The sequence below is a fragment of the Cyrtonyx montezumae genome, unplaced genomic scaffold (assembly GCF_038088225.1).
Source record: "Cyrtonyx montezumae isolate F1298 unplaced genomic scaffold, pur_monq_1.0 scaffold_3, whole genome shotgun sequence".
NCBI classification, from domain to species: domain Eukaryota; kingdom Metazoa; phylum Chordata; class Aves; order Galliformes; family Odontophoridae; genus Cyrtonyx; species Cyrtonyx montezumae.
The window spans coordinates 85,081,677-85,105,800 of record NW_027072034.1 but is presented as its reverse complement, the minus strand read 5'-3'; the positions used below and the strand labels follow the sequence as shown (position 1 = coordinate 85,105,800).

General features: G+C 43.9%; 1 protein-coding gene across 1 annotated transcript in view; it reads left to right on the top strand.

The window, feature by feature from the left end:
• The first annotated feature begins 3,061 nt into the window (after nt 1-3,061).
• The window catches only part of TBX15 (T-box transcription factor 15), an 88,363-nt gene continuing 67,300 nt past the window's right edge, over nt 3,062-24,124 (top strand). Inside the window, exon 1 of the mRNA XM_065742201.1 lies at nt 3,062-3,508. Coding sequence (XP_065598273.1) covers nt 3,307-3,508 — 202 coding nt within the window. The 5' untranslated portion in view covers nt 3,062-3,306. The remainder of the gene's footprint in view (nt 3,509-24,124) is intronic.

Genomic DNA, 24,124 nt, shown 5'->3' with positions numbered 1-24,124 from the left:
AGGTCTCTGCAAGCCTTTGTTTGGGAGAGGGACCCGCTTTGCTCCGAAGGATTCATCATCATTACCTACAGCACGGGACAGCCCCAGCTCCCGACACGGTGCCGGGGCGCGGTAGACGGGCTAGGGCACGAGAACAATACTGGGACACGGGACATTTCTCTACTTTGAGCCCAGAAAACCCGCCGAAAGCAGGAAAGCAACGAGAGAAGGGAGCTCCTGGTAAAATGGAGGGAAAGCGGTGGCTGTTTTATGGTCCGAGTTTATAATCGGATTTTTTTCCGATCCTGATAGAAAGCAGATAAATTTATGAAGGGAGAGCTAAGAGAATAATTACAGGGTGAAGGTAGTTAAATTTTATTTCGAGTCCCAAAGGCAAAACCTGACATTTTATTGCAAACATCTGGAAGGCTTAGGAGAGTGGCATGGTGTTTGTTTAAACACTCATTGAGAGCTTCATTCCGTAAAGCGCAAACAAAGCCCATTTAAAAACACCGAGCCCGTAAACGTTGTGCGGCTCTTCGCTTCTCTGAGCCCGAAAAGAGCGGGGGAGCGGAAGGGGGCAACGAATGGGCGCCACAGTAGGGACGTAATTAGGAATTAGTTCATCATACGCAACGATACCGTTTGTGCAGACCATAAAACAGATCGCTGCTGTGCTTTGCTCGCAGCCGCAGCCCCGCTCGTGTCTCGAAGCGCCCCAAAGCCGCTTCCGAGGGCACAGCCCCGCTTGCTCCGCAGCGATCCGAGCCGATCGTTGCACCGAAATGCAGAAAGCCCCGCGCCCCCGTTATTGGGCAGCTCTCGGCCCACGTTCGTTTTAGCATTGTTTTCAATTTACCAACGGAAAAAAGGAATGAGAACTCCGCACGCTCGATGTGGCTGCGTGGGACCCCTCGGTGCCATATCCCATCACGCAGCAGCACTGCAGGCTGCGCTCAGCCCCGCGAGCACCACATCTGTGCAGCACTCCGCCGCACTCCGCTGCCGCCACCCCCGTTTCTCCCCTTTGCAAACATTCCCATCCACAAACAAATATTTTCAGGCAACGGGAAGGAACGGGAGTAAATGATTTCTTTCTGCATCTCCGGGCTGGCCCTGCGACCCCCTGCTCTCGCCGCTCGATTTCAGCGAGCGATTTCCTGGATTTAATGGAGGTTGAGGCCGAAGGGCCGGCAGAGGGGCTGCCCCCCACACCCCACCCCCCCGGGGTCGGTCAGGGTGGGAGCGGTGCGTGCGCTCCCAGTGCGGTGCGGGGCTCTGTCCCTCGGCCAGGGACCGAGAAGGGTTAGGGGCTGCTGTAAAACCTCGCTGAAACCCGGGAAAAATCTGTCTTGGTGCTCATACCTCGCCCCCCAAATTTCTTCGCAGTCGCGCTGCCTTTCACACACCATTTCCTCCCGCTAAAACGCTATAAATAATTCTCTGTTTTCTTGGGCTCTCTTTCTAAAATCCCCCTTCCAGCTCCTTTTAGAAGCCCTCTTCGCTCTCCGACTCCTCTCGGAAATGAGGGAGCGGGTTCTGGTTGGGCGCACAGCCCCTCTGCAGGGGCCCGGGGCCGATGGTGTCCTGCTCGGCCCCCACTCCGTCCCGGCCCCGGTACTGCACCGCGGCCCCCTCCGAGCGCTCCCTCCGAGAGCACTTTTTTCCCCCTACACCCCCCTCTCCCCCGGGAGCCCGGACACGACCCCCCTCCCCGCGGGCTGTGGCACCCCCGGCCAGGCGCGACCCGTCAGAAGCGATGCCCCAGAGGGGAGGGGAGGCGAAAGGAGCGGCGGGGGGTGCGGGGCGGGCGGCGGGGCCGCACAAAACCCTCTCCTCGGCCTAGATAGCGGCACTCCTCTTTGCCGGCGTTTCCAGAGGAAAACGACCTTTTCTCGCCTTTCTGCCCGAATCCCCCTTTCCCCATGCGAACCCCGGGGGGACCCCACTTCAGGTCACGCAGAGGTGTCCGAGGTGTTCCGAGCACCCCCAGACGAGGCACCGCGGCGGCGTCGCCAGCCGTCCCCACCCCTTGTACCCACGGTGCTCCGCAGCCTCCGGCCCCAAACACCGCTCCCTGTGAACCCACCTCCCTCAGCGGCCCCATACCCACTAACCCCAAATTTTCCTATAGAATTATTTATTGTTTATCCCGAGCCCCCCTCCCCCTCGGTCTTCGGGTGCGATGTAACTCCCTCTACGTGTTCCCCAGATGGGGTTTGGCTCGGTCGTACGGATTTCCCCGCGCTCCGATCACGGCTCTGCCTTCCTCTCTAGGAACTCTGCCCCGATTTCCTTTTCCCTGCGAGCCCGTAGGGTTTGGGGCAGGGTAGGCAGAGGGGCTGATGGTCTCTCTACCGGTGCCGGGGGCTGTGCCTGGAGGGTTTGTTCGCGCAATGGCTAAAGTAACAATAATAGTAATAATAAAATATAGATAGATAGGTAGATAGGTAGATAGGTAGATAAGTAGATACGTAGATAGATAGGTAGATAGATAGATAGGTAGATAGATAGATAGATAGATAGATAGATAGATAGATAGATAGATAGATAGAGACATAAAATAAACAAAATGAAATGAAATGAAATAAAATAAAACAAAACAAAACAAAATAACGTCATTCTCCGTTGTACGTTTCACTTTAAAACATAGCAAGAAGTCCCTGCTGCCAACCCCACTGTCGACCCCATGGCATACGGCGTGGATGACGATTGAGCAGCGCTCTCCAGTCCGGCATCGCCAGATTTTAAGGCCTCTTTCGAGTACTTCGTATTGTTTATTTTTTCATTTTCGTGGGGTTCATTGCCGAGCCCGTGGGCAGCACGGAGCGGGAGTGCCACCGCCGGCACCTCCCCGCACTCAGAGCACGGCGCTCCGCGAAGGGTTAATTCCCCGCCCGGTGCTCGGGGGCCGCGGACGGCCAAAATTCCTCTCCCCGAAGCCCGGCTCTCCTTCCTTTCCCATTGGTCCACAGCTTTTGGGTCTCTCCCGATCCCTCTCTCCCATTGGCCACCGATATATATATTTTCACTATTTTTTTTTCCCCCTTGACAGGCGCACGCAGCCTGCCTAACTCTCGGAGAAAAAAAAAAATAAAAAAAAAAAAATCCCAGAAGTTTGGATCAATCAGAGAGAGACAGAGGGAAAGGGGAGAAGGCAAAAAAAAAAAAAAAAAAAAAAAAAAGATGAAACCCGGCCCGCGGCCCCTGTGAGCAGTGCACAGCTCCCGCTCTGCCCGCGGAGCACCGCAGCCCCATGTAGGACGGGGCTGTGCCGCTGGTGCTGGAGCCGCGGGGCCGTCCGCCCAGGGCCGGGCCGGGGGGAAGATGAGCGAGAGGAGGAGGTCGGCGGTGGCCCTCAGCTCCCGGGCGCACGCATTCTCGGTCGAAGCCTTGATTGGGACGAATAAAAAGAGGAAACTGCGGGACTGGGAGGACAAGGGGCTGGATTTGTCCATGGAAAGCCTCAGCCCCAATGGCCAGCTGGGCGACGGCGAGGACCCGACGCAATGCCTGGACCTCAACCCCGGTCAGTGCTGCTCCGCTCTCCGACGGCCGCTGCGGGAAACTCCCGGAGCTGGGGGCGGGGGGGGGCTAAGGGGGGGCGGGTAGGGGGGTTGAGGCGGTGTGCGGAGAATTCTCGGATGTGTGTTATTTTTCCTCTTAGTATTTTCGGTTTACAGTGACTTTTCTGAAGCCCTTTCCTACTTTCCCTCCCGGTCCTCCACCTCCCTCGGACTCCGCTCAGCTCCTCGTTCCTCCTTCCCCCTCTCCCCCCGGTTGCGCTGATCGCGGTGGGATACACACGCCTGGATCCCCCACCACCGCGAGGGGTTTAGGAGTGCACAAACATCGCGTCCCCTCTGGGTCTGTCCCGTGGGCACAAAGCGGGGCGCCGGACACGGGAGGAGAGCCCCGGAGCAGAGCGTGCCCAACTCGGGACCCGCAGGGGCCGGAAGGGAGCGGGCGGCGGCGGGATGGGGGAAACGGGGCTGCGTGGTGCTTAGGGTCGGAGAGCACGGCTCTCCGCTCCCGTTTCTTAAAATCGACTATTATTACCATTAATATTACCATTATTATCTACTACTGTTATTATTATGAACTGCTACGATTGTGGAGATGACTATTATCCACTACTATTATTATACACTACTATCATTACACGTACTATTTTATTGGAAAGGCAGACGGTAGCCCGCAGCGTTCCCCCTGCTCCAGCGAAGCCCTGGGGCTCCTTTTGACCCTCTCTCTCTCGGCCACCTCTCTCTGGTCCTCCAACGCAGCCGCGGAGCTGCGGGTGGGTGCGCTCCGTCTCTGAGAGCTGCAGAACGGGACCGAGCCACGTCGCTGCCCATGTGGGGTTCGTGCCCGGAGCGAGGTCGCTCTCGGTAATTACTCTTCCTTCAGTATTGGGGTGCTGGGGGGGAGAAGGCCGAAGGACGTCTGCTGCCACCCCGTAGGAGAAAGGACAGGAACTTCCTCCCCTGCCCCCTGGCCCCTCAGCCACACTTAGAAATCTCTTTCTGATATATATGTACACATAACGCAATATACATACATTGCACGGTATTTATTGCAATTTATATATTACACCGTATATGTTGCAAAATGTACGTATTTGGCGATTTTACTGCGTCATCTGACGAAAAGCCGCCGTGAAAAAAACTTAGAGAGATGGAACTTGGAGTGGAAAACAGACCTACAAATCACCAAACGATTAAATGAAAAAAAAATCTATAGTAAAAACCCTGCCGGCTGTTTCTGGAAGGAACGGGGCCCGGGGCTGAGCAGCCCCCGTTGCCGCACTGCCGTTACCGAACTGTGTTACCGAACTGCGAGAACAGCGCTCAAAGGAAGGGGGAAAAAAAAAAAAAACAAAGATGAAAGAAAAAATAAAAAGAATGAGAGAGAAATCACGGCTTTAGGGTATTCCTCTGTCAAAATTATAAAACACGGGAAGGAAGCGACGAAAATCATGGCAGATAAGAATAGAGCATCGGTCTATCTTAGAACCGTTTCTCACTCATTTCTGGCGTCTATACAGTGTATTTCTGTTGCTCTAGAAATTTAATTTTGCCCCATTTCTCCAGCATTTCGAAAAAAAATAAATACCAAAGAACCCCGACTCTCCTCCGCGCCGGGCGGGCGATTGAAGAGAAAACGGCTGCAAAGCGCCCGGGGCCCGGCGAGCCGCTGTGGTGTTTTTCATAAAGCAAAGGAAATCAGGAACAGTCCGGTAAACCATTCCGGGAAACCATTCCGGGGAGGCTGATGGACTTTAAACGAAGTCCCGGCCGCAATTTGCGCGCTCACTTCATTAAAGCCAAATCCCGCGCAGCGCACCTCTGCTGTCGGGTGGAAATTGGTTCGCGGCCGCGTAATGGCCCCCGCATTCCGGCTTTATAAGGCCCCATTAAGAACAAACTTTACACCTCAAGCGTTTAAACGTCGCCAAATCTCTGGCGATATACCAAAAAATTGGAGGAGGGTGTTTTTATAGCGTCCCAAACCTTCCCGACCCCAAATTGCTGCTTTGAATGGCGTAGGATATAACGCGGGGACTCCGCATCTGTGCCGGAGGCGGTATTGGTGCGGGCCCCGGGCATCACACTGAGCGCTGCAAAGACGCGCACCGATTCGGAGCAGCAGAGAGCGAGCGGAGCCCAATTTATCGAGCTTTTCGCCAAAACACACTCCGAGCCCGCGGGGCTCCTCCGCGCCGCGTTTCGTCCGCCCCAGGGAACAGAGCCTGCCCCTCTCTGGGGATGTATCCTCACTCGGCTGCTGCTCTCAGTGCGGATTTCCCCCTGGTCCCCGAGCGCCTATACCTCGAGGAAAATGAAATCTGTGACCGGGGAGCCTCGAGAGCCTCCCACGGGAGGAGCCGCGCGTGGGACGTCGCGGGGCCGTGGGCGGCGGCAGCTCTTCTGACGCTGCCCCAGCCCCACGCGCGGCGCTGCGGGGCGGGAGCCCCTACAGTGCGGGGCCGAGACCCCCTGCCGTGGGTCGCGGGGCCAGGGCGCTGCTGAGTGTCTGCCGAGGGGGGATTTCAGCCCGATCCGGGAAAAGCTACGATGGGAGTTCGGGGTTTCTCCTCCGAGACGCGGCCGCTCCACGCGAACGAACCCGCGGGAGCTCCAGAGGCAGAGTGAAAGAGGGAGGTTGGAAATGCGTGCGTTTCGGTGTCGGGGGTGTTCATAGAGACAGAAAGGCGTCGGCCTAAGCGAACTCCGCCACTGCAGCCTTCATATCGCGCATCCTCATCTAGTGTTAAAAAGAAAGAAAGAAAGAAGGAAGAAAGAAAGGAAGGAAGAAAGAAAGGAAGAAAGGAAGAAAGAAAGAAAAGAAAGAAAGAAAGAAAAGAAAGAAAGAAAGAAAGAAAAAGAAAGAAAGAAAGAAAGAAAGAAAGAAAGAAAGAAAGAAAGAAAGAAAGAAAGAAAGAAAGAAAGAAAGAAAGAAAGAAAGAAAGAAAGAAAGAAAGAAAGAAAGAAAGAAAGAAAGAAAGAAAGAAAGAAAGAAAGAAAGAAAGAAAGAAAGAAAGAAAGAAAGAAAGAAAGAAAGAAAGAAAGAAAGAAAGAAAGAAAGAAAGAAAGAAAGAAAGAAAGAAAGAAAGAAAGAAAGAAAGAAAGAAAGAAAGAAAGAAAGAAAGAAAGAAAGAAAGAAAGAAAGAAAGAAAGAAAGAAAGAAAGAAAGGAAGAAAGAAAGAAAAAAGAGCACGTCTGTTCCAATAAACCCAACCAACGAACCAACCGACCAAAAAAAAAAAAAAAAACCACCATATTTTCGCGTCCCGTGTGCTGCCCAAATCGGTATTGACCAACGCAGAGCGTGGGCGCGCCCAGGAGTGGGCACCGAGCGTGGGGACCGCACCGCTGCGGGAGTGAACGTGTTCCCAGAGTGCGAGAAATTCGATTCATTTTATTTATGTTTGTTTGTTTCCACGCACACATCTGTTTCTGACTGCTCATCCTGGTGCATCACCGTTTCTGGCTGTGCCCAGGAGTGACCCCGTTTCTCGCTCCGGCTGTTGTTGGAGCGGTGGGACGTGGGGCTCCGGAGGGCTTTTTGCTCTCTCTCTCTGTGCCGGGCAGAATCGGAGCTCAGCGGCCTTCGTGGAGTGCTGGGGCCGCGCTGCTGAGCTCGCCACGATGAGCTGTGAGTCGGAAAACAGCTCTGCGCTTGGCTGAAACCCCGGGGTCTGACTCCAACTTTCGCGTCGCGGGGGCTGCAGGAGTTCCTCCCTCCCACCTGCTGCATCCTCCCGAGCAGGGGGCACCGGGGCGCCCACCCCCGCAGCATCCCACTCCATTGCGACCCCGTCCATCCCACGCGCGGAGTTCAGAACCCCGGGGGCAGGGGCTGCGGTCAGAGCGGGGCCGGGATCCCGGGGCCGGGAGGAGCACAGCGCGGGGTGCGCGGTCTGTGCGGGGCTGAGCGGTGCGGTCCCGCTGCCCCCGAGGGAGAGAGGGCAATCAGTGCATTAAAGGTGCGGACCAAAAGGGATCAAATCACGTCCTCCTTTTAAATGTATTTCAAATCGTCACCGGTTTTTATTATTATTATTATTTTAATGTAGTTTAGTTCCATCCGCTATTAGATAAGTCGACATTTCTTGTCTTTAACAAGAACTGTGGGAGAATCCTGCGAGCTTCTGTTACCGACACAGGTCTGTAATTCGTCCCGCGCCATCCATCACCTCTCCCTCCTCCTCTCGCTCGGGACGGAGCGCCTGTATCGAGAATATCGGCCCCTGCTCGGACAGCAGCGTCCCCATTCAGCCCTATCTACTCCTAGGAAACGGGTGCTTTCTTTCAGATGAAAAAGTCGAAAAATATCTTCCTAGAGTGCTACGTCCACGAAAGAGCGTTTGCATCGTTTCACAGCACAGCAGTGCTGCTTTGGTCACCTCTGCTCAGAGGTCGGTCTAGCTCACCTCCCGTATGGCTCTGCTTCCACTTTCATGGTTTCAAGCTTCAAAGAATTGTGTTATGTTGTTCATATATGTGCATACATATACACACGCTTATATATAGTGTTCTGTTTTAGATTACGGCTGACAACAGTTTAAAAATGCGCTAAAATCAGTCCGAGAGCACTCGAAACATTCCTGGGTACGTTGCAAGCAGCTCGTACGGCAGCTACATCAGTTCCTGCTGCAAGCAAGATCTGTCCACACGCGGTTTCAGCTCACGCTGAGATCCGCAGTTTGCACTGCTGACATAAAACAAGGCTCAGTGGAAGAGCCTTCAGTTTTCTAACACTGACCACGTTCCGGAGATCGATAGAGATGCCCGGAGGGGCTGTGCTCGCTGAGAGAACTGCAGGAATCGATGCCAGCTCTCGGCTCCCCGACGCCTCCACGGGCATTGGCACAGGATAGCGAGTCCCGACCTCTGGAGCGCGGTGGGTGCGCGGGAGGCGGACCGATGATCGCCCTCGGCTTTGGGTGGTGCGGCGCGGGGTCCCGGGCGGTGACGCTGAGGTCTTTTCCTTTTTTTCTTTCCTTCCTCTCCTCTTCCTTTTCTTTTTTTTTTTTTCTTTTCCTTTTTCTCTTTTCTTTCTTTAGTTTATTTTCGTTTTCCTTTTTTTTTCTTTTTTCTTTTTCTTTTTATTGGTCTTTTTCTTTTTTTTTTTTCTCCATCAAAACCATTGCTCCGTCACTACTCAAATCTTCGCTCCATCACCATTTGGAGCAGGTTGCGAACCCGTCCGTTCTGCTTGCTGAGCACTCGTTGTCGCAAAAACACTAAGCCGTATCTTTCCCGTGGCACTCTCCGGTGGGGAGGGCTAAGGGCATTTAAAGGGGTGTTCTGGTAACGAAAATCACTTTGGAAACCAATTAAGAAATGTTAATACCGATATAAAACACAGCGCCCGCTCAAGTTCCAGCAACAGTATTCACGCCATTGGCATCCTTTAATTGCACACTCTTCACGATCAGGCAGCAATGGATTAGTAAATCGAAGCATTCGTTGCAAAAATATTCCCATCTGAAAAGGAGTGACAAGGAATCGCTCCGTGTTTGTTGTATGTGTATGAGTGCAACATCGCAGCTCGAAGGGGGGGGGGGAGGAGGGAGGAAGAGAGGGGGGGCGGTGCGCCCAGCGCACGCCCAGAGTCAGCACTCACCGCGCCGGGGGAACCCGTGGGGAGGGTGGGGGATGTTCTGCCTGGAGCCAAATCAGAAGGGGATATTTTGTGGGGAGACAGAACCAAAAAAGTGAAGACGTTGAGGAAGGGTTCAGGTTTGGTTGTATCGAAGCTCCTTTCTCCTCTGCTTTCTTTTGTTTTCTTATTCTCTTTCTCTTTTACTTTTTCTCTTTTTTCTTTGTCATTACTTTTATTTAGAAGTGGGAAAAATTCGGATTGGGAATGCTTCTTGTTTTTGAGACACTCAACCATATTTAAAATCGTTTCCAAGACCCTCCTGTCTAAATTGATTAAAAAATAGTTTTAGAATTAATTTTGAAATGCATTTCAATTTTTTTAAGGAGGTTTTGATTTTGGTAACGATGAAATCAAATATTTGGTCTTTTAAAACAACCTACCTGTCAATTTTTCTTCTAACGAAGTTACTTGCCAAATCCAACATAACTAATTTTTCACCTCTACAAAGACATATTCTCTTCAACAATTCCTTGTATTTAAAATGAAACAAACAAAAAACACAGAACAAAAACAAACAAACAAACAAACAAAAAACTGTCACAAGGGAGAATTTCACTGCAGTGTACCCACACCCGCTCGTTCTTAAGTGTTCTGCTTTTTTGTGAGGAAGCACAGGAAATCACCAAATATCGCTGAATGGACATTTTCGGTGATGTCCACACATATGATTCCTGGAAAATGAATTTAGGGAGAGATTACTGACGAACCGATTTACAGTTTCTAAGGATCGCTTTAACTGTCTGGTTAAGAATGGACACAAATAATATTAATAATCAGCACACAGATAGAAATCAGCATGGCAAAAGTTGTTTGAATATCATTTACTGAGTGCATACGGAACAATTATGAATGGCTTACAGTGCTGTGACTTTCCCTGATGAGTGGGTGCGCCCTTGGCTGGCATGAACCCTTTCCCCATGACTGATGAATTAACAAAACCAAGTGTCTACTTTTTGGAACTTTGGGAAAGAAAGAGCTGTTCGATTAGAAATCTGCCCCAGAACTGACGGGAGAACTGAAGACACCAGTGTGCCTTCATTTTTAATGAGAGCAGAGAGAATAGCAGACTTCTTAAGAAGATACATCAACAGCAGTATTCCAAGGTATTGAAAGTGATGACTGGCTGTGCAGATTCTTCTGGGTAGATAATACCAAGGGGATATATAGTAATATTTAGCAATATGTGGTGCACGGGGCAAAGAGGCCAGGGAGTCCTTGGAAGGTTAGAATTTGCTGAGGAAGAAGGGACCTTGAGAAGAGATGGAGAGATTCACAGATGGACTTCTTTCTGTTTGACTGCCCTCAATTCCACTCAGCTGATATTTTAAGTGAGATGATTCATTGTGGATAGCTGTTGCTGTTCTATTCTTAATTCAGCGAAGAAGTTATCCCAGTGCTGTAGATGCACTTTGCACCAGTGAGAGGTAAAGATAGATTTATTGTACTTTAAGCACTTTTTCTTACTGTGGTGAAAAGGCAGAAGAAGACCTGTTGAGTATTCGCTTGTACCCACTCAGACTTCAATGGAATCACTCTCACCAACTCTCTAAAAAGCAGACTTCAGCCTTGAAATTGTATGGGTTCTGCTGCTGTCCTAACTTGTGGCACAGTGCCTTTTTACAGTAAGGGTGGGCAGACCTAAACTTTCAGTTGAGATCTCCTTTTGCAAACATATGAATGACACATATCAGACCCCTGCTTGCTTCCTGCTCTTTGCTGTGCAACGTTCACCTCGGGGCTGTCAGAACCATGGATGCCATGTTTCCTGAGCTTCTTCTGGTCTACAGGAGTGCTGAGTCTGTCTATAGGAATAAATGATCATGACCAAGAGGGTAACACTGGGACAATCACTTTTATGGTACAGGAGGACCGTGTTTTCCTTTTGTCTTCAGTTCTTCTGTAAATGTCTGGTAGTAAGAAAACTGTTGTGTTGGGTCAGATAGAGGTTCGGCACTACGCCCAGCCTTGCAGTGTCTGAACACTCCTGCCTCTGTGTAAAATGACACAACAGTGCTCCATACAAGGCAACAAGGCCAATACTTTTAAACCGAGAAGTTGTCCTTTTGTTTCTTATGCCAGAGGGATGTAGAAAGTCTGGAAAATGCACATGGCTGTGGTGCCTAATGGTTTTTATTTCACTTCAGAATTTAAAAGATAAACAGAAGATCTATTATTGTAGGATTTGGGTGTTTCCTGTGCCAGACTCCTTGGAGCAAGTACAGAAAGTCTTCATTTACCTTCCGACAGCTCCATCAAAGTCTGTCAGCACGGCAATCCTGATCCTTATTGACATTATCTGCATACAGCCATAATACTGGGGTGCTGCTGTGCAGGTCCCTGCACCACAAATCCAGCTTTGCCCTTGCAGCCTGCTCTGGTCGTTCTGTGCAGAGCAATTCTGGTTACTGCAGGATTCAGGAAATTGTGCTGGGGGTGAGAGAAGGGAGGGTGGCCATGAAGATTGCCTGCGGTGTGCTGTTACAGGAATGGTCAATAATTGATAGCTCTTGTGAAAATAGGGTCATATAATGAAGCTTGAGGAGAAACTCCCCTCTTGCTCCTTCGAATGAAAGATCTGATTGTAGGGTGGCTGCTTATTAAGAGTGTTTCAAGATGGATTGCTTGAGTAATATTAAGGTGCTGAGCATCATTTACCCAGAGTAATGTGGGAATAACTGATTTTTTTAAAATCAATCAAAAAAGCAGTTCACTCCAAAAAGGGAATGGAAAATATTTGGGACATTTTGTTGCCTCTTTTCTTTCATGCTGTGCGACAAAGGATGTAATTGGGCGACTGCTGGAGTAGCTCTGTTCTGATGCTGAGGTTCTCCTTTGCATGACCCTCATGGGGATAAAATGGTTATGAAATTGGGAAGAGAGGATCTAAAAGGGGCAAAGGAGTAGAAAAATAGGTAGAAAAGGGGATCTCTTTTGGGAAGGTACTAGAGAAACAAGACAGAAAAGGTCAGAGGGGAAGGAAGTGTTTATTGTTTCGTTTCCCACCCCAATGGCATGGGGAAAGTTTAGAAACTATTTTCATGCTTACACCCCACATCTATGTAGCCTCATGTTGTTTTCCCCCCCTTAGTAGTGAATGGCATGGCTCCTCAAGATGCAGCATACAGTTATGGGGCAAAAGGTTTTATGAAGGCTATGGTATGTTGTACCAGACAAATGCACAATCATTTGGTATGGCTCAGACATGTGAAGGGCCTGAGAAAAGAAGGGAAAACCTCTCAAAGTGAAGCTTTCAGAAAACAACAAACCAACCAACCAACCAATCAACAAGGTTTCTTCCCATGGTTTTTGTTCTCCATGTTTTGATGTAAAAAAATCAGGAATTACAGGAGAAATATTTAGATGAAATATTCTCACTTACAATGAACTCCACAGAATTTTTTTTCTTTAGAAAAAGCATTTTAAGTCCTATTTACTGCTTTTATTCAGAGCTTCAGCCTATTTATAATCAGTAGAATTTGCACGTGGACTTTTTTATGTCTACATTATTATACAGTTGTTTTGCTTGTATAATATTGATTTCCTTTGTGTACAAAAATCAGATCTTTCTGTTCCATATATTATTCATATTTAAATTATCCACAAACAGAAGTGTTTTATGTGCCCTACGGAGCATGTCAGCTGTTATTGCAATGAGTGTAGTTTCTTATTATATAGGTGTACCTAGAGGCATTTTCTAATTGCTAATTAAATTATGCATAGCGTGTTTCATATTGTTAAGGAAGTAATTAAAGTTTACTTAGGGTAATCAACTACTCCAGATAACTGAGTCTCTACTTCTGCTCCCAATTTCCACTTGTGATTGTGTTTATTTCTGTGTGTTTCCCGGGGCTGGGGATAGAGGGAGGAGGAAGACAAAATTTTTGCACAGCAGCAACATTTCTTGGAAATGTTGCTCTTTCATGCAGACTGGCGAGAGCCTTGTGGTCTAAATGAAGAATTATGAATACAATATCTATTTCTTATTACAATGGTTAGTAGCTGTATATTTGCTCGTGAATCGACCCTTAATCATTTTACTTATGAAAATTCTCTGACACTCTCAGACACTCTCTGATTATTCATGAAAATGTTTTATGATTCTGAGTTGGGATCTACATGGCTACATCTCAGTTTCTACCCACAGCAACACAGTGTTATTTGTTGTACAGATAAGTGGGAAGAAAACTATTACTACCATAGTCATTCAGTTAATTGATTACTAGTAAATTTTTCCAGAAAAAAGACAAGTGATGCCTTTTTAGACTTTTTTTCCCTATTTTCTATTTCCCTTTTGCTTTATTCTAGATTCACAGTCACAATACTTTTTGAGTCTGAGTCATGAAGTTAATCACGTTTTCTCCTGCAAATCAGAATGCTTTTCTCACTTTATTTGTGAAGTAAGAGACGATTCATTGTTAGCAGTATGGAAGTTGCATGTACTTAGCGACCCTTTGAGTCAGCTCTCTTTTTTGTTTTGTTTGCATTAACATTACTGCAGAGCTTCAAATCCACGATGAGTGCTTTGGGACAAACTGCAGTTGTACAAAGAGTAATATTTTGAAGGTGTTGCTGGTTAGTCACCTTCCTTTAATAATGCAGCATTTCCACCAGCCATTTACACTGCGGTTGGATGCATATTCCCATATTCATACTGAGATGTGTACTTTGTTTAGTGAACCAGAATTTCCTGCTTTGAGCACAGAGGTGAAACACTCTTCCCTGCTGTCTTCATGATGAGGGGAGTAGAGACTTCAACTGGAATTCATCATTATTCTACCTGAGGGGTGAGTTTGGCATCACTTAATACCAAATTCAAAGTGACCCCTGATGATACTTGGACAAGAACTCAGAATTCACAGTACAGGGAAAACCCAAAGTGAAGAATGAAGAAAAAACATATGAACAAATTTGTGAAGCAGAACAGAGGTCTTGTGTTTGTTCGGTGCACAATGATTCATAGGTTAAATCTCCATTTTATAAAGGTATATTTTGTGAAATATATCAGAAAATTCCCACAGTGCAGCTCCCCTTCCTCTCTAGGATGCTGAGAGAGATACCTGTATATTTTATGTATCTTATAAAATAAGCATGGGAAGGGAGAGCAGCAATTTTTCATCGGCAGATGTAGAGAGCATTCTAAAATGAGAAGGCCGTATCTGCACAGTTCAGTTATTTTGTTCTCTTCATGTTCATCATTTGGTTAAAATTAACAGAATTCCCAGCTCATGCTGCTGCCTCAGAAAGCTTCCCAGTTCAGTAAGGAATCAGTGGTCAAGCCTCTTATACACAGCATGTTTGAAAGCACACATCTATCAGTTTTTCTATCTTCAATACGATTTTGACTAAGCTCAAGCTGATAAAAATATTTTTTACGAGAGCATCATTTTTCAAAACTTATTTTAAATCCTTTCTTTCTTTCATTTCTCTTTAAATCAGTCCTTAGATATCTATTTAGGGCCAAAATTAGCAAGCAGCTGAGAAATCCAGCCATCATATCTCTGTATTTAAGCAGAGACTGTACAATGGCCATAATTTTTTACCAAATATCTGTTATCATCCATATTTACTGAATGTAGTTCTCTCTCTCTCTCTCTCTCTTGCTCTGTCTTTGCTTTTTGTTAAAATTGGGGATTTTTGCAGGGAGGAAATTCCTCCAGTTAAGTAAAAGTGACTGTCTAAGAGTGAACAGCAAAGCATCTGCATTCAAATACCATTGTGCTTGTTGTATACTCTCCTCATGTTGTGTGCATGTGTAAGTCCCTCTACGTAGACAGACTTAGTGTAATACATACTGGATGTATTACATTAATAATATTCTGAGTACGTGCATTTTTCTGAATAAGAGTGTAGTCTAATATGTCTGAAGTCTTGAATTTAAACATTATAATTATTTTTAGTGTTTGAGAAATATCTGTATTTTATGTTCCTATTTAACACAGTTTATTTAATCAGTAACTAATATCAACATAGAAATAGGATAATTCTGCTCTGGTGATGAAAGCAACTTGCATTTTATTTTATTTTATTTTATTTTATTTTATTTTATTTTATTTTATTTTATTTTATTTTATTTTATTTTATTTTATTTTATTTTATTTTATTTTATTTTATTTTATTTTATTTTATTTTATTTTATTTTATTTTATTTTATTTTATTTTATTTTATTTTATTTTATTTTATTTTATTTTATTTTATTTTATTTTATTATTTTATTTATTTCCAAGCAGTGACAATTTTTTTTAATGTGGAATATAAGCGCATGTTTTTGTCTAGGGCTGCAGATAATTGTCTTGTGTTTTAACAGGAGAAGCATCTCTTTATCCATCTATTTGCTCAGTTTAGCTTGCAGTGAGCACCTGAAGGACTTAGGGTATGAAAGTCACCCTGTTGCTGTCTTTGGTGGGAGCTGCTCAGCAACAGCGGCTTCCCATGGATCCAGCAGATATATTCGTGGCAGCAAGGGCTTCCCTCAAGGCATAAGTGGGGGTGAAATTCTTCCTTAGGAGGACAATTCGAAAAATTCCCTGTGCTAAACAGAAGTGCAAAAACCTCTTTTTAATGAAAGACAGATTGCCATCGTTTGCCAGAGATTATCACTCTGCTAAACTGAAGCAGAGCAGCAGAAATTCCTGCATCATTTACATCCCGTGAACGAGGCAAGGGCAAAAGCTGGAGGGGAAATATTTAGCAGTACGGGAGCAAACAGCTGCGAAGAAGAAAAAGCTAAGCTTCTAGTTACTGAGTCTCTCAGCATAAGAAAATAGTAGATTAGGAAAAGCCATACCAGGAAAACCCTGGGATGTACCATACCATAAATCCTTAAAGGGACACTCCTGAGTCAAACAAAAGAATCTTGATCTGTTCCGAAATCTTCCAGCTCCAGCAGCACTCCCTTTAAAAATGCTGGCTGGTGTTTAAAACTGTATTGAACTCCAATTTTTGTTCCTGGGATCTTTCCTGCTCCCCTCTTTGTGTTTGCAAAGGTGGTTTCTGTTAGCCAGTTTCCTCCTTGCTATCTGAGGCCCCGATCCTGCCAAAATGTATTCCTGTCCTTCGCTGCTGAGAGTCTCCCATTGAAATCACTCCCAGCAGGAAAGGTGAGATCACAATTGTGTGTGTGTAGGATCAGTGCCTGACTGTAGGGGAAATGGAAACTGCATAAAGTTCTGTCAGTGGCACAAAGTAAACAATAGAGGATGTAGGCTGAAATATATTTCTTTAACGCTTCAATTGTAGGAGTTCTAGATGTGATGTGTAGCTCTGGTAAGGAATAGGCCCTTCAGAAAGGAATGTAATTTTTCATCTTATAAGTATGTAATTTCAAGCAGAACTGGCCATAACATATATTGAAAATATTGTAGCTGTAAGGTGAGGAACCACATTCTTTCTTTTCACTCCATAGTTTTCTTTCAACATAAAATTGTTGAGCCCTTTTGCTGCTTGCCATTGAGCAATAGTGGACCTTTGATTTTATTTCCCTTTGTATGTGATCTTATTTTGCATGTTTAGTACACCTGATAATGGAACTTAAGTTCATTTAGAAACCACATGATGTCATCTTATGATGACAGCACAAGACAGAATGTTAAGAAAAATGAAATTGTGACATCTCATGTACCCTGGTTCAGAAAAGTTGTCACTGGCATCTGGAAAATACTTCTCAGTCTGATGCAATTTACATGTTTACTTAAATCTAGTGTCTTAAATTACATTAAAAATTGAAATATTTATGTTAGATAATTTATATGCGTTAAAAATGCTGTCAAGATTTTATGTATTGTCAGGACATGCATTACTATAATTTGAAATACTAGTCTAGCATGCTACTTTTAGCCTGTGGTAGAGCTGATTGAGTGCACACCCATTGTCATCTGACAGATCTGAGTACAGTTGGTACACACATCTCCACCAAACCCAATAAGATTAACAGCAGTAATAGGGGGATGAGCCAACAGGTGAAAAATTACCTCTGTTTCTTAGTATCAACCTGAGATAAAAGATGAGGAAAGGACTTTTGCTATTAATTGGCTTTTGGACTTCAATCACAGAACATTTGCAGAGAAACAAAGCAATCTTTATGCCCTGCTGTTTCTTCCATTGCAGCAGCACAGCTGATTTGCAGAGTATAGGCGAGGTATTAGTATTTAGACCTATGATAATATTTTTTCTCAGTCTTGGCGTGCCCTGTCTAGACAAATACAGAGCAAACAGCTAAGATTTTCTCTCAGTTGTGTTCTAATTCGGGCCCTTTCTTTGGTTTAGCCACTGATTTTTACATAATTTGCTAAAACTAGATATGTTTGCAACCTCTGTCTCTCTTGTCAAACGAGGTTGAAGCTGACCAGCCAGTATGGACCTATAGGTCTAAAACATAAAGTGCAAAGGGAAAATTGACCAAAGAAATATAACCAATATGTTTGATATATAGAGAGACATTCTCTCCCCTTACATTTTTCATCCCTGTGTTCAAAGAAGATGCTTTAGGATGAAGGTACCATATGTGCTTATGAAAGGAGAATAACCAAATAATATTTCACAGTTCCACACAGCTTTGCCATTACTTCTTCAATGTTGAGATCTGAGTGCCACTTTAGGAAACAAAGCCAACTGCATAAAGCTGGTGCACTGCTGGTAAAAGGGTACCCACTGATAAAGGATTCTGCAGTCTTTTGTTACTCATACATATCTGCTATATACAAAATTCCCTTTTCACAATAACTGATGTCCTTTCAGATTATTTGTTAAGTAGAGGAACAGTTAACAAAACGTATTTTACCACAATTAGCAAAATAAAAAAGGATACTTGAAGATATAAATGCTATGCTAGAACTCATCCCTCCCAGTTTAGGCTTTTCAGATTCACACAGATGTCTATAACAGAGATTGCTGTGTGCTGTTCAGGTTAGAGGACATTATGCTTCCTGGTGGCAAGGGTGGAGGAATGTGGATACCTAGGAGATGAATGACAGGGTATCCTGAGTTGGAAGGGATCCACAAGTGCCACCAACTCCAACTCCCAGCTCCACACAGCACAACCCAAAATACAAACTCTATATCTAAAAGCAACATCCAAATTCTCCTTGAACTCCAGTATCTTGGGACTATTCCCACTTCCCTGGGGAGCCTACTCCAGGGTCCCACTGTCCTCTGGTGCAGAACCTTCTTCTAACCCCCAACTTGAACCTTATATCTAGTTTAAGCTTGACTCCATGTCCTGCTACTTGCTTCCTGTTTGACTTTCCATCATCCTCAGTCCAAGATGTTTCAGAACCTGTTCATTTTGTTTCAGGCAGCATTTGAGTATTCAGTCGTTAAATAAATGATAGGAAAACAGTGTGTGTGACTCATCATCCTAAATCCAAAGCATACTCATATACAGCAAAATGAAGAATGCCATTTGAGTGCAAAACTTAGGGCTTAATACTTGCTTTCAGACGTTCAGTGTGTTAAATTGTACCATTAAAACACTGGAATTTTAGGGAGAAGGTTTGAATTGTCACAGATTCAACTGATGTACTGTGACATCGTCTGACAAATCCTTCAAGAATGTTTTCCTGGAGATGAATATGTCTTCACCACTGCCCCGTCCTTTGGGATGCTTTAGAAGCCTTGGCAACCCAGAGGGAGATGTTTCCCCTTATTTGGTAAATGCTAACATTTTTCTAATGAAAATTAATACAGACGAAACCTTTTTTTTTCTTTTTTTCCCCAGTGATTTTCTATAAATAAATAGATCCCATGAGTGAAAATCTCCCTGGAGAGAAACCCAGATTAAGAACCCATTTACCACCTAAGACTAATTTAGACCCGGTATTAAGGGTTTAGTGTAGTTTGCTGGCTCCTGCATGGAGCGCTGGATGTGAATTTCACTAGAATATTTATAGATACAACATTCTTCCTTTGTATCACCATCTGCTCGCCACCTCTGTTTCTCTAGCTGAGCTTCAGGGTCTGTACCAATGTCAGCGGAAGCTTTAAAATCTGCCATTAAAATAGCAACAACAGCAGAGATCTGCTGTTAAAATAATAGCAACAACATCCCTCTGTGGGATGCTCAGAAACATGCGACTATGGACAGGCCTGATCCAGCATTCCTTTCCTGCCCTGGGAGCTTTTTAGGAAAGAATAAAATAGAAGCCTGGGTTGGCTCCATTTGTGTACAGATAGCTGAAAATATGGAACTGCTTTCTCCCATTGTCCTTCTGGATGAACACTGGGGAGAGAGTGGAACAATGCGTGGAAATGCCATAGAGGAAATGTAAAGAAATACTTAGCAGATGAATTCAATATAAAATGTGCTCAAACCACTCATAATGATAATTATAGGGTTTTGTTTGTTTGTTTGTTTATTTGTTTTATTTTCTTAGTGACTATCCATGTGATTGCCATGGAGCTAGCTTCTGCACCTATTACAGTTGATAGTGTCAGGGTTGAGTCCTTACGCTTAATAGCAGTGGGGCTGAACTTACAGATCACCGACCAAACACCCTGGAAGCACAACTAAAGCTGAGAAAAGCAAGAAAGCAGAATGTGAAGATGAAAGTAATAAATAAACATTAAATATTCTGCCAATATTTTTTTTCTTGATTGCAAGGGAAAACCATTGTGGCAACAGTTTAGTTTAGTCCATGAGCTGTTTCTTTTTTCAAGGAATCTGGGTGGCCAATTATATAGATGGAGTTGAGAAATGTTTCTGGATAGCAACTCAGCACATGCAAGTGACTAATGAATTCCCATTGTACTCTGCAAAATGACTTCCTGGTGCATTTTAATGTGTTTGACTAGCAGAATGTCAGAGATACTATAGTTCCTCACATGGAAATAGGATCATGGAGGGTAGCAGAAAAGAAAAATATGACCACAGAAATCAGTAATGCATACTGAGAAGCTTTTATTTTCATATTTTGATTTAAAAAAAAATGGTGTAAGACATCTTTAAGAAGGAAATCTAAGCCAGAGTTTAGTGTGTTCTTTTACAATGAGAGAAACTAATGTCTTTAAAAATTACCTATTTATTTATTTATTTATCTATAAATTTTTCCACAGAACAATTTAGGGAAGAGGAACTAAGGTAGCCATAGCAAAAGGATAGGAAGCAGAAAAATTCAAGATCTCTAGTTGTGCTTCTGCCTGGAAAAGTATGTGAGTGCCTATTGACAGCAGATATCAAAGGTGTAACATCAATGGGACATGTGAGGTACCTAAATACCTTTGTGGACCTGGGCATGGGTGTAGGGTGTCACATTTTCTGCTGAATAGGTTGGCCCTGTTTTTGGTTTGGTTGTCTGTTAGAAGGAAGCTCATGTTAGTATTCTTAATGGCTGGCATCTGGATATGGAATAGGGCAAAAGATATCTTCTTTTGGGGCAGAAAAATCTGTGTCTTCCCAGTGTTAAAAAAAGAAATTCTATTGATTTACATGTATCAACATGTAGGAGGTTTTCTGAACTTGTTACAGCTATTTGATGAATAACTATACAGAAAACCAACTTTGTCTTGTACAGTCACTGTAAAGGGCAGCAGTTATTGTAGGAGGAAGAATAAGAATGAAATACAAAGGACAAAGACTGTTATTGGATATTAGCTGTATGTCAATAATATGACTGTGGAAAATATTAGTGGTAACTGGTAACTGGTCATTACAAAACAGTGACATTGTTACTGATGTTGTTCAGTCTCTGAAGCACTTAAGATCCTGCTCAGCTATTGTATGGTATAAGTAGGCACTTGCAGTTTTCATGGCTTCCTGAGAATGTATACCAAATTAAATAGAAAAGAACTACACAGAATGGCAGCATTTTAAATGAGGAATTGATTTATACTTTAACAATTATTATGAGTAGTAAGAATACCATCTTTGTATGGAAGCCAGTTTCCTCTCCTACTGCGCAGGGTTTTTCACATCACTCTCATTATGTATTTATAGAGTACAGTTGGTAAAGCAGAATATCAGAAGAAGGTGTGAATTACTAATGTTTCTACTCTAAGAGGAAGAAAGGCTGCTGCACTTTGTTTTAACCTTGACTATGGAAGTCTGTCAGCAACAACAACTGGAAATGAACAAGAGACCAAAACAAGGGGGTAAAGTAAGAGATCTCCATAAGATAAGGGAGCCCAATTTATTATTTTTAATGACAGGCATATGGAAGAGACACTTCTACAACAGTAGTAACAAGAAACAGTCTACCATTTATTAACTGTAGAAGATATCATTTATTTTTACGGCAGGTCAAAAAGCCCAATCCAAAAACAGATGAAATTTTGCTTTCATGAGCTCAGCAGGCCAGGCACATACAACATAATGTTGGCTGCAGTTGGGCAGCCTTTGAAGTCAGTTCTATCTGCCTTCGCACTACTGGGTGCTTGAAGCTTCAGAGTGCTGGGGGAAGAAATCTTTAAAAAATTACTGTGCAGAAAATGTAAGATGAAAAGGGAGTGAGGAAGTAGCACAAAGGGAAACAAAGACAAAAAGTACATTCTTGTGCCTATAGATCTCCTCCAGTGACCTGAGTGAATTTTCACTTGTTGACATTATGTGAGACTGACCCAGAAAGACAGAAGTATGAAAGTAGCAGCCGACTGGGCAGAACAGCAGTGAGATAGACATTGTCTTTGTAATCTGAGATAAATTCCCTTTATTTTTATTCAATAAAAGCAAGAATTGCACAATGCAAACTGAACAGATGAGGTCAGGCTGTATGCCTTCTATATACCTATGGCTTCCTGTCAGTAATCTGAAAGAGCATGACACACTGCTATGGGACATTTATTTCACATTGCACATCTACTGCCTTTTAATTACTTGGTCTGTTAAGACAGTGAAGCATCCTTCCTACTCATCCTTCCTACTTATCCTGTTTTGCAGAGAAGAACATTGGGATGAAATGCCAGAAACATTCTTTTGTTAAGGATGTGCATGCCTGGCTAGAAAGAAGTATCCATCATTAAAACAGGTTATTTGAGTACATCAGCCCTGCTCATTCTTGTTTATTCCTGGCTGCTTTAAACTACTTTCTGTTCAGCTGGTTTCTTAATACCTCATCTCTAGAAGTACAGCTTCCCCTTTTTGTTTCACAGTTCATTTTCCTTACTTTTCCCTAGGAAATCCACCATGCTCGTACTCTGAGACCATCTTGCTCACAGCAACATTATTGCTGATAATTCTCTCCAGATGTTGTCTGACACATGACTATCAGGCCAGGCACTTCTAAGGATATTTACCTTCTATTAAAGAAAAACAAAAGCAATAACAAAGGCAGTTTTCTATTTAGACAAATAAGACTTCTAGGCCAAAGCATGTCTAGAACAGTCAGAAATTGCAAAACATAATATTCAAGCTTCATAAGAGCATTAACATGATACAGTTCATGCAAAGTTAGAGTTACACCTGCTAACAAACATAAAAAAATAAACTCTGAATAATTTATTAGTTACATATATATCATCACTTATACATAATATTATTCAGTATTGGCCATGAAAAACAGTCATGATGAGGGACTTGGACTCATTATCTGGTGAATTTCTATCTTTTGTGTAAGCAAAGAATACGTACAAACAACTTCTAACTTACTTTTAGAAATGTTGCTTGCTGGTGTTCTCCACCTCTCTTATCAATATCTTCCAGAATTAGCAGGCTGCATCTTTAAGGAAGAAGGGATAGTGCTGGTTAAAGGAGGAGAATTGATATTTGATCAATCATTTCATACTAGAGGTCTTTCAACAAGAAGCATATCTTCTCTTCCTTCTGCAGAAGATGAACCTCATGTGAGGAGTAGTCCAGGGGATACCACTGCCCACCATAGGGACTAATCCACTCAGATGCAAACAGAAAGTTTGGGCCCCTGGCACCCCCCAGGATGGCAGAAAAGAAAATTGTCTCTGAAGAGGCTCTCCAGTGGAAAAGTTACCATTACAGAATATATATTGAACTGCTATTGAGACAGATATTTCAATGAAAACTGTATTTCAGTTAGCTTTTCTTTGAGCAAATCACACTCTGAAGAGGAAGAGCCTATGTGTTCTCTTTCTCCCACTCTCTGCACTGATGTGTCTACTTCTTCAATAAATTTACATATATTTTAAACAATCATTCCACTTTTTTCCTTGAGTTCATCTATGTCAATTACTCAGAAGGACAAACATGTCAGATGAATGCTCTTAAATTATTTCTGATGTCTATGGCTGTTGAAGAGCTTTCTTACTTTGTTATCTCCTCATAAGATCGGACAACCTTGTCAGAAGGAGTTAATTTGAGTAAGTGACAGCTATCACAATGCAGCCTTATCTATAACTTAGAACAAGTGAGGAATTATTTATTTCTAACCAAGATGATAAATTTGCAAAGATGAAGGGAGAACATTTTCTGTTTTCTGTTTATCTTGCATATTAAGGTAGGCCAAGTAAAGAAGTGACATTATTTTGTTCTTAATCTCTTTCTTATGCAGCAGTCATCTAAGAAATTTCCTCATACTGTTCTCATTCTGCATCAGCCTACAAATATGGCTTTGCCCACAAGTGAAAAACATCCTTCAGATGTGTTCCTTATTTCAGCTGAGTTGTGTAATAATATGCCGCACTTTTAGGCCTGTAAGGCTTCCCATGGTGGGAGGCCTTAACCGTATCGAGCTGTTGGGTTTTGGCTCTGTGTATTGCCAGATGAAATTCATGACAACAGCTTTTCAACTCTTTAAAGTGCTGTCTGGTACGCACACAAGTGAGCAGTAAAATGGGAAAAGAATGTGAGGGAGTACATCAATTTTCACAATTTTTTTAAGCCTATCTCAGAAATCTGTTCTTACCCAATTTCTTTAAGCCCTCTAAAAAAATCTATTTTATTTTAGATTTTATATATTGATCCAGAATAAAATATCATTGTGTTTTAAAAGACCTGAGCTATTCATGTCTCTCAATTAATCTTTGAAAATCAATTGTTTTGTATCTGTGCTTTTCTTTTTGGGAAATTCAGAAATGCAA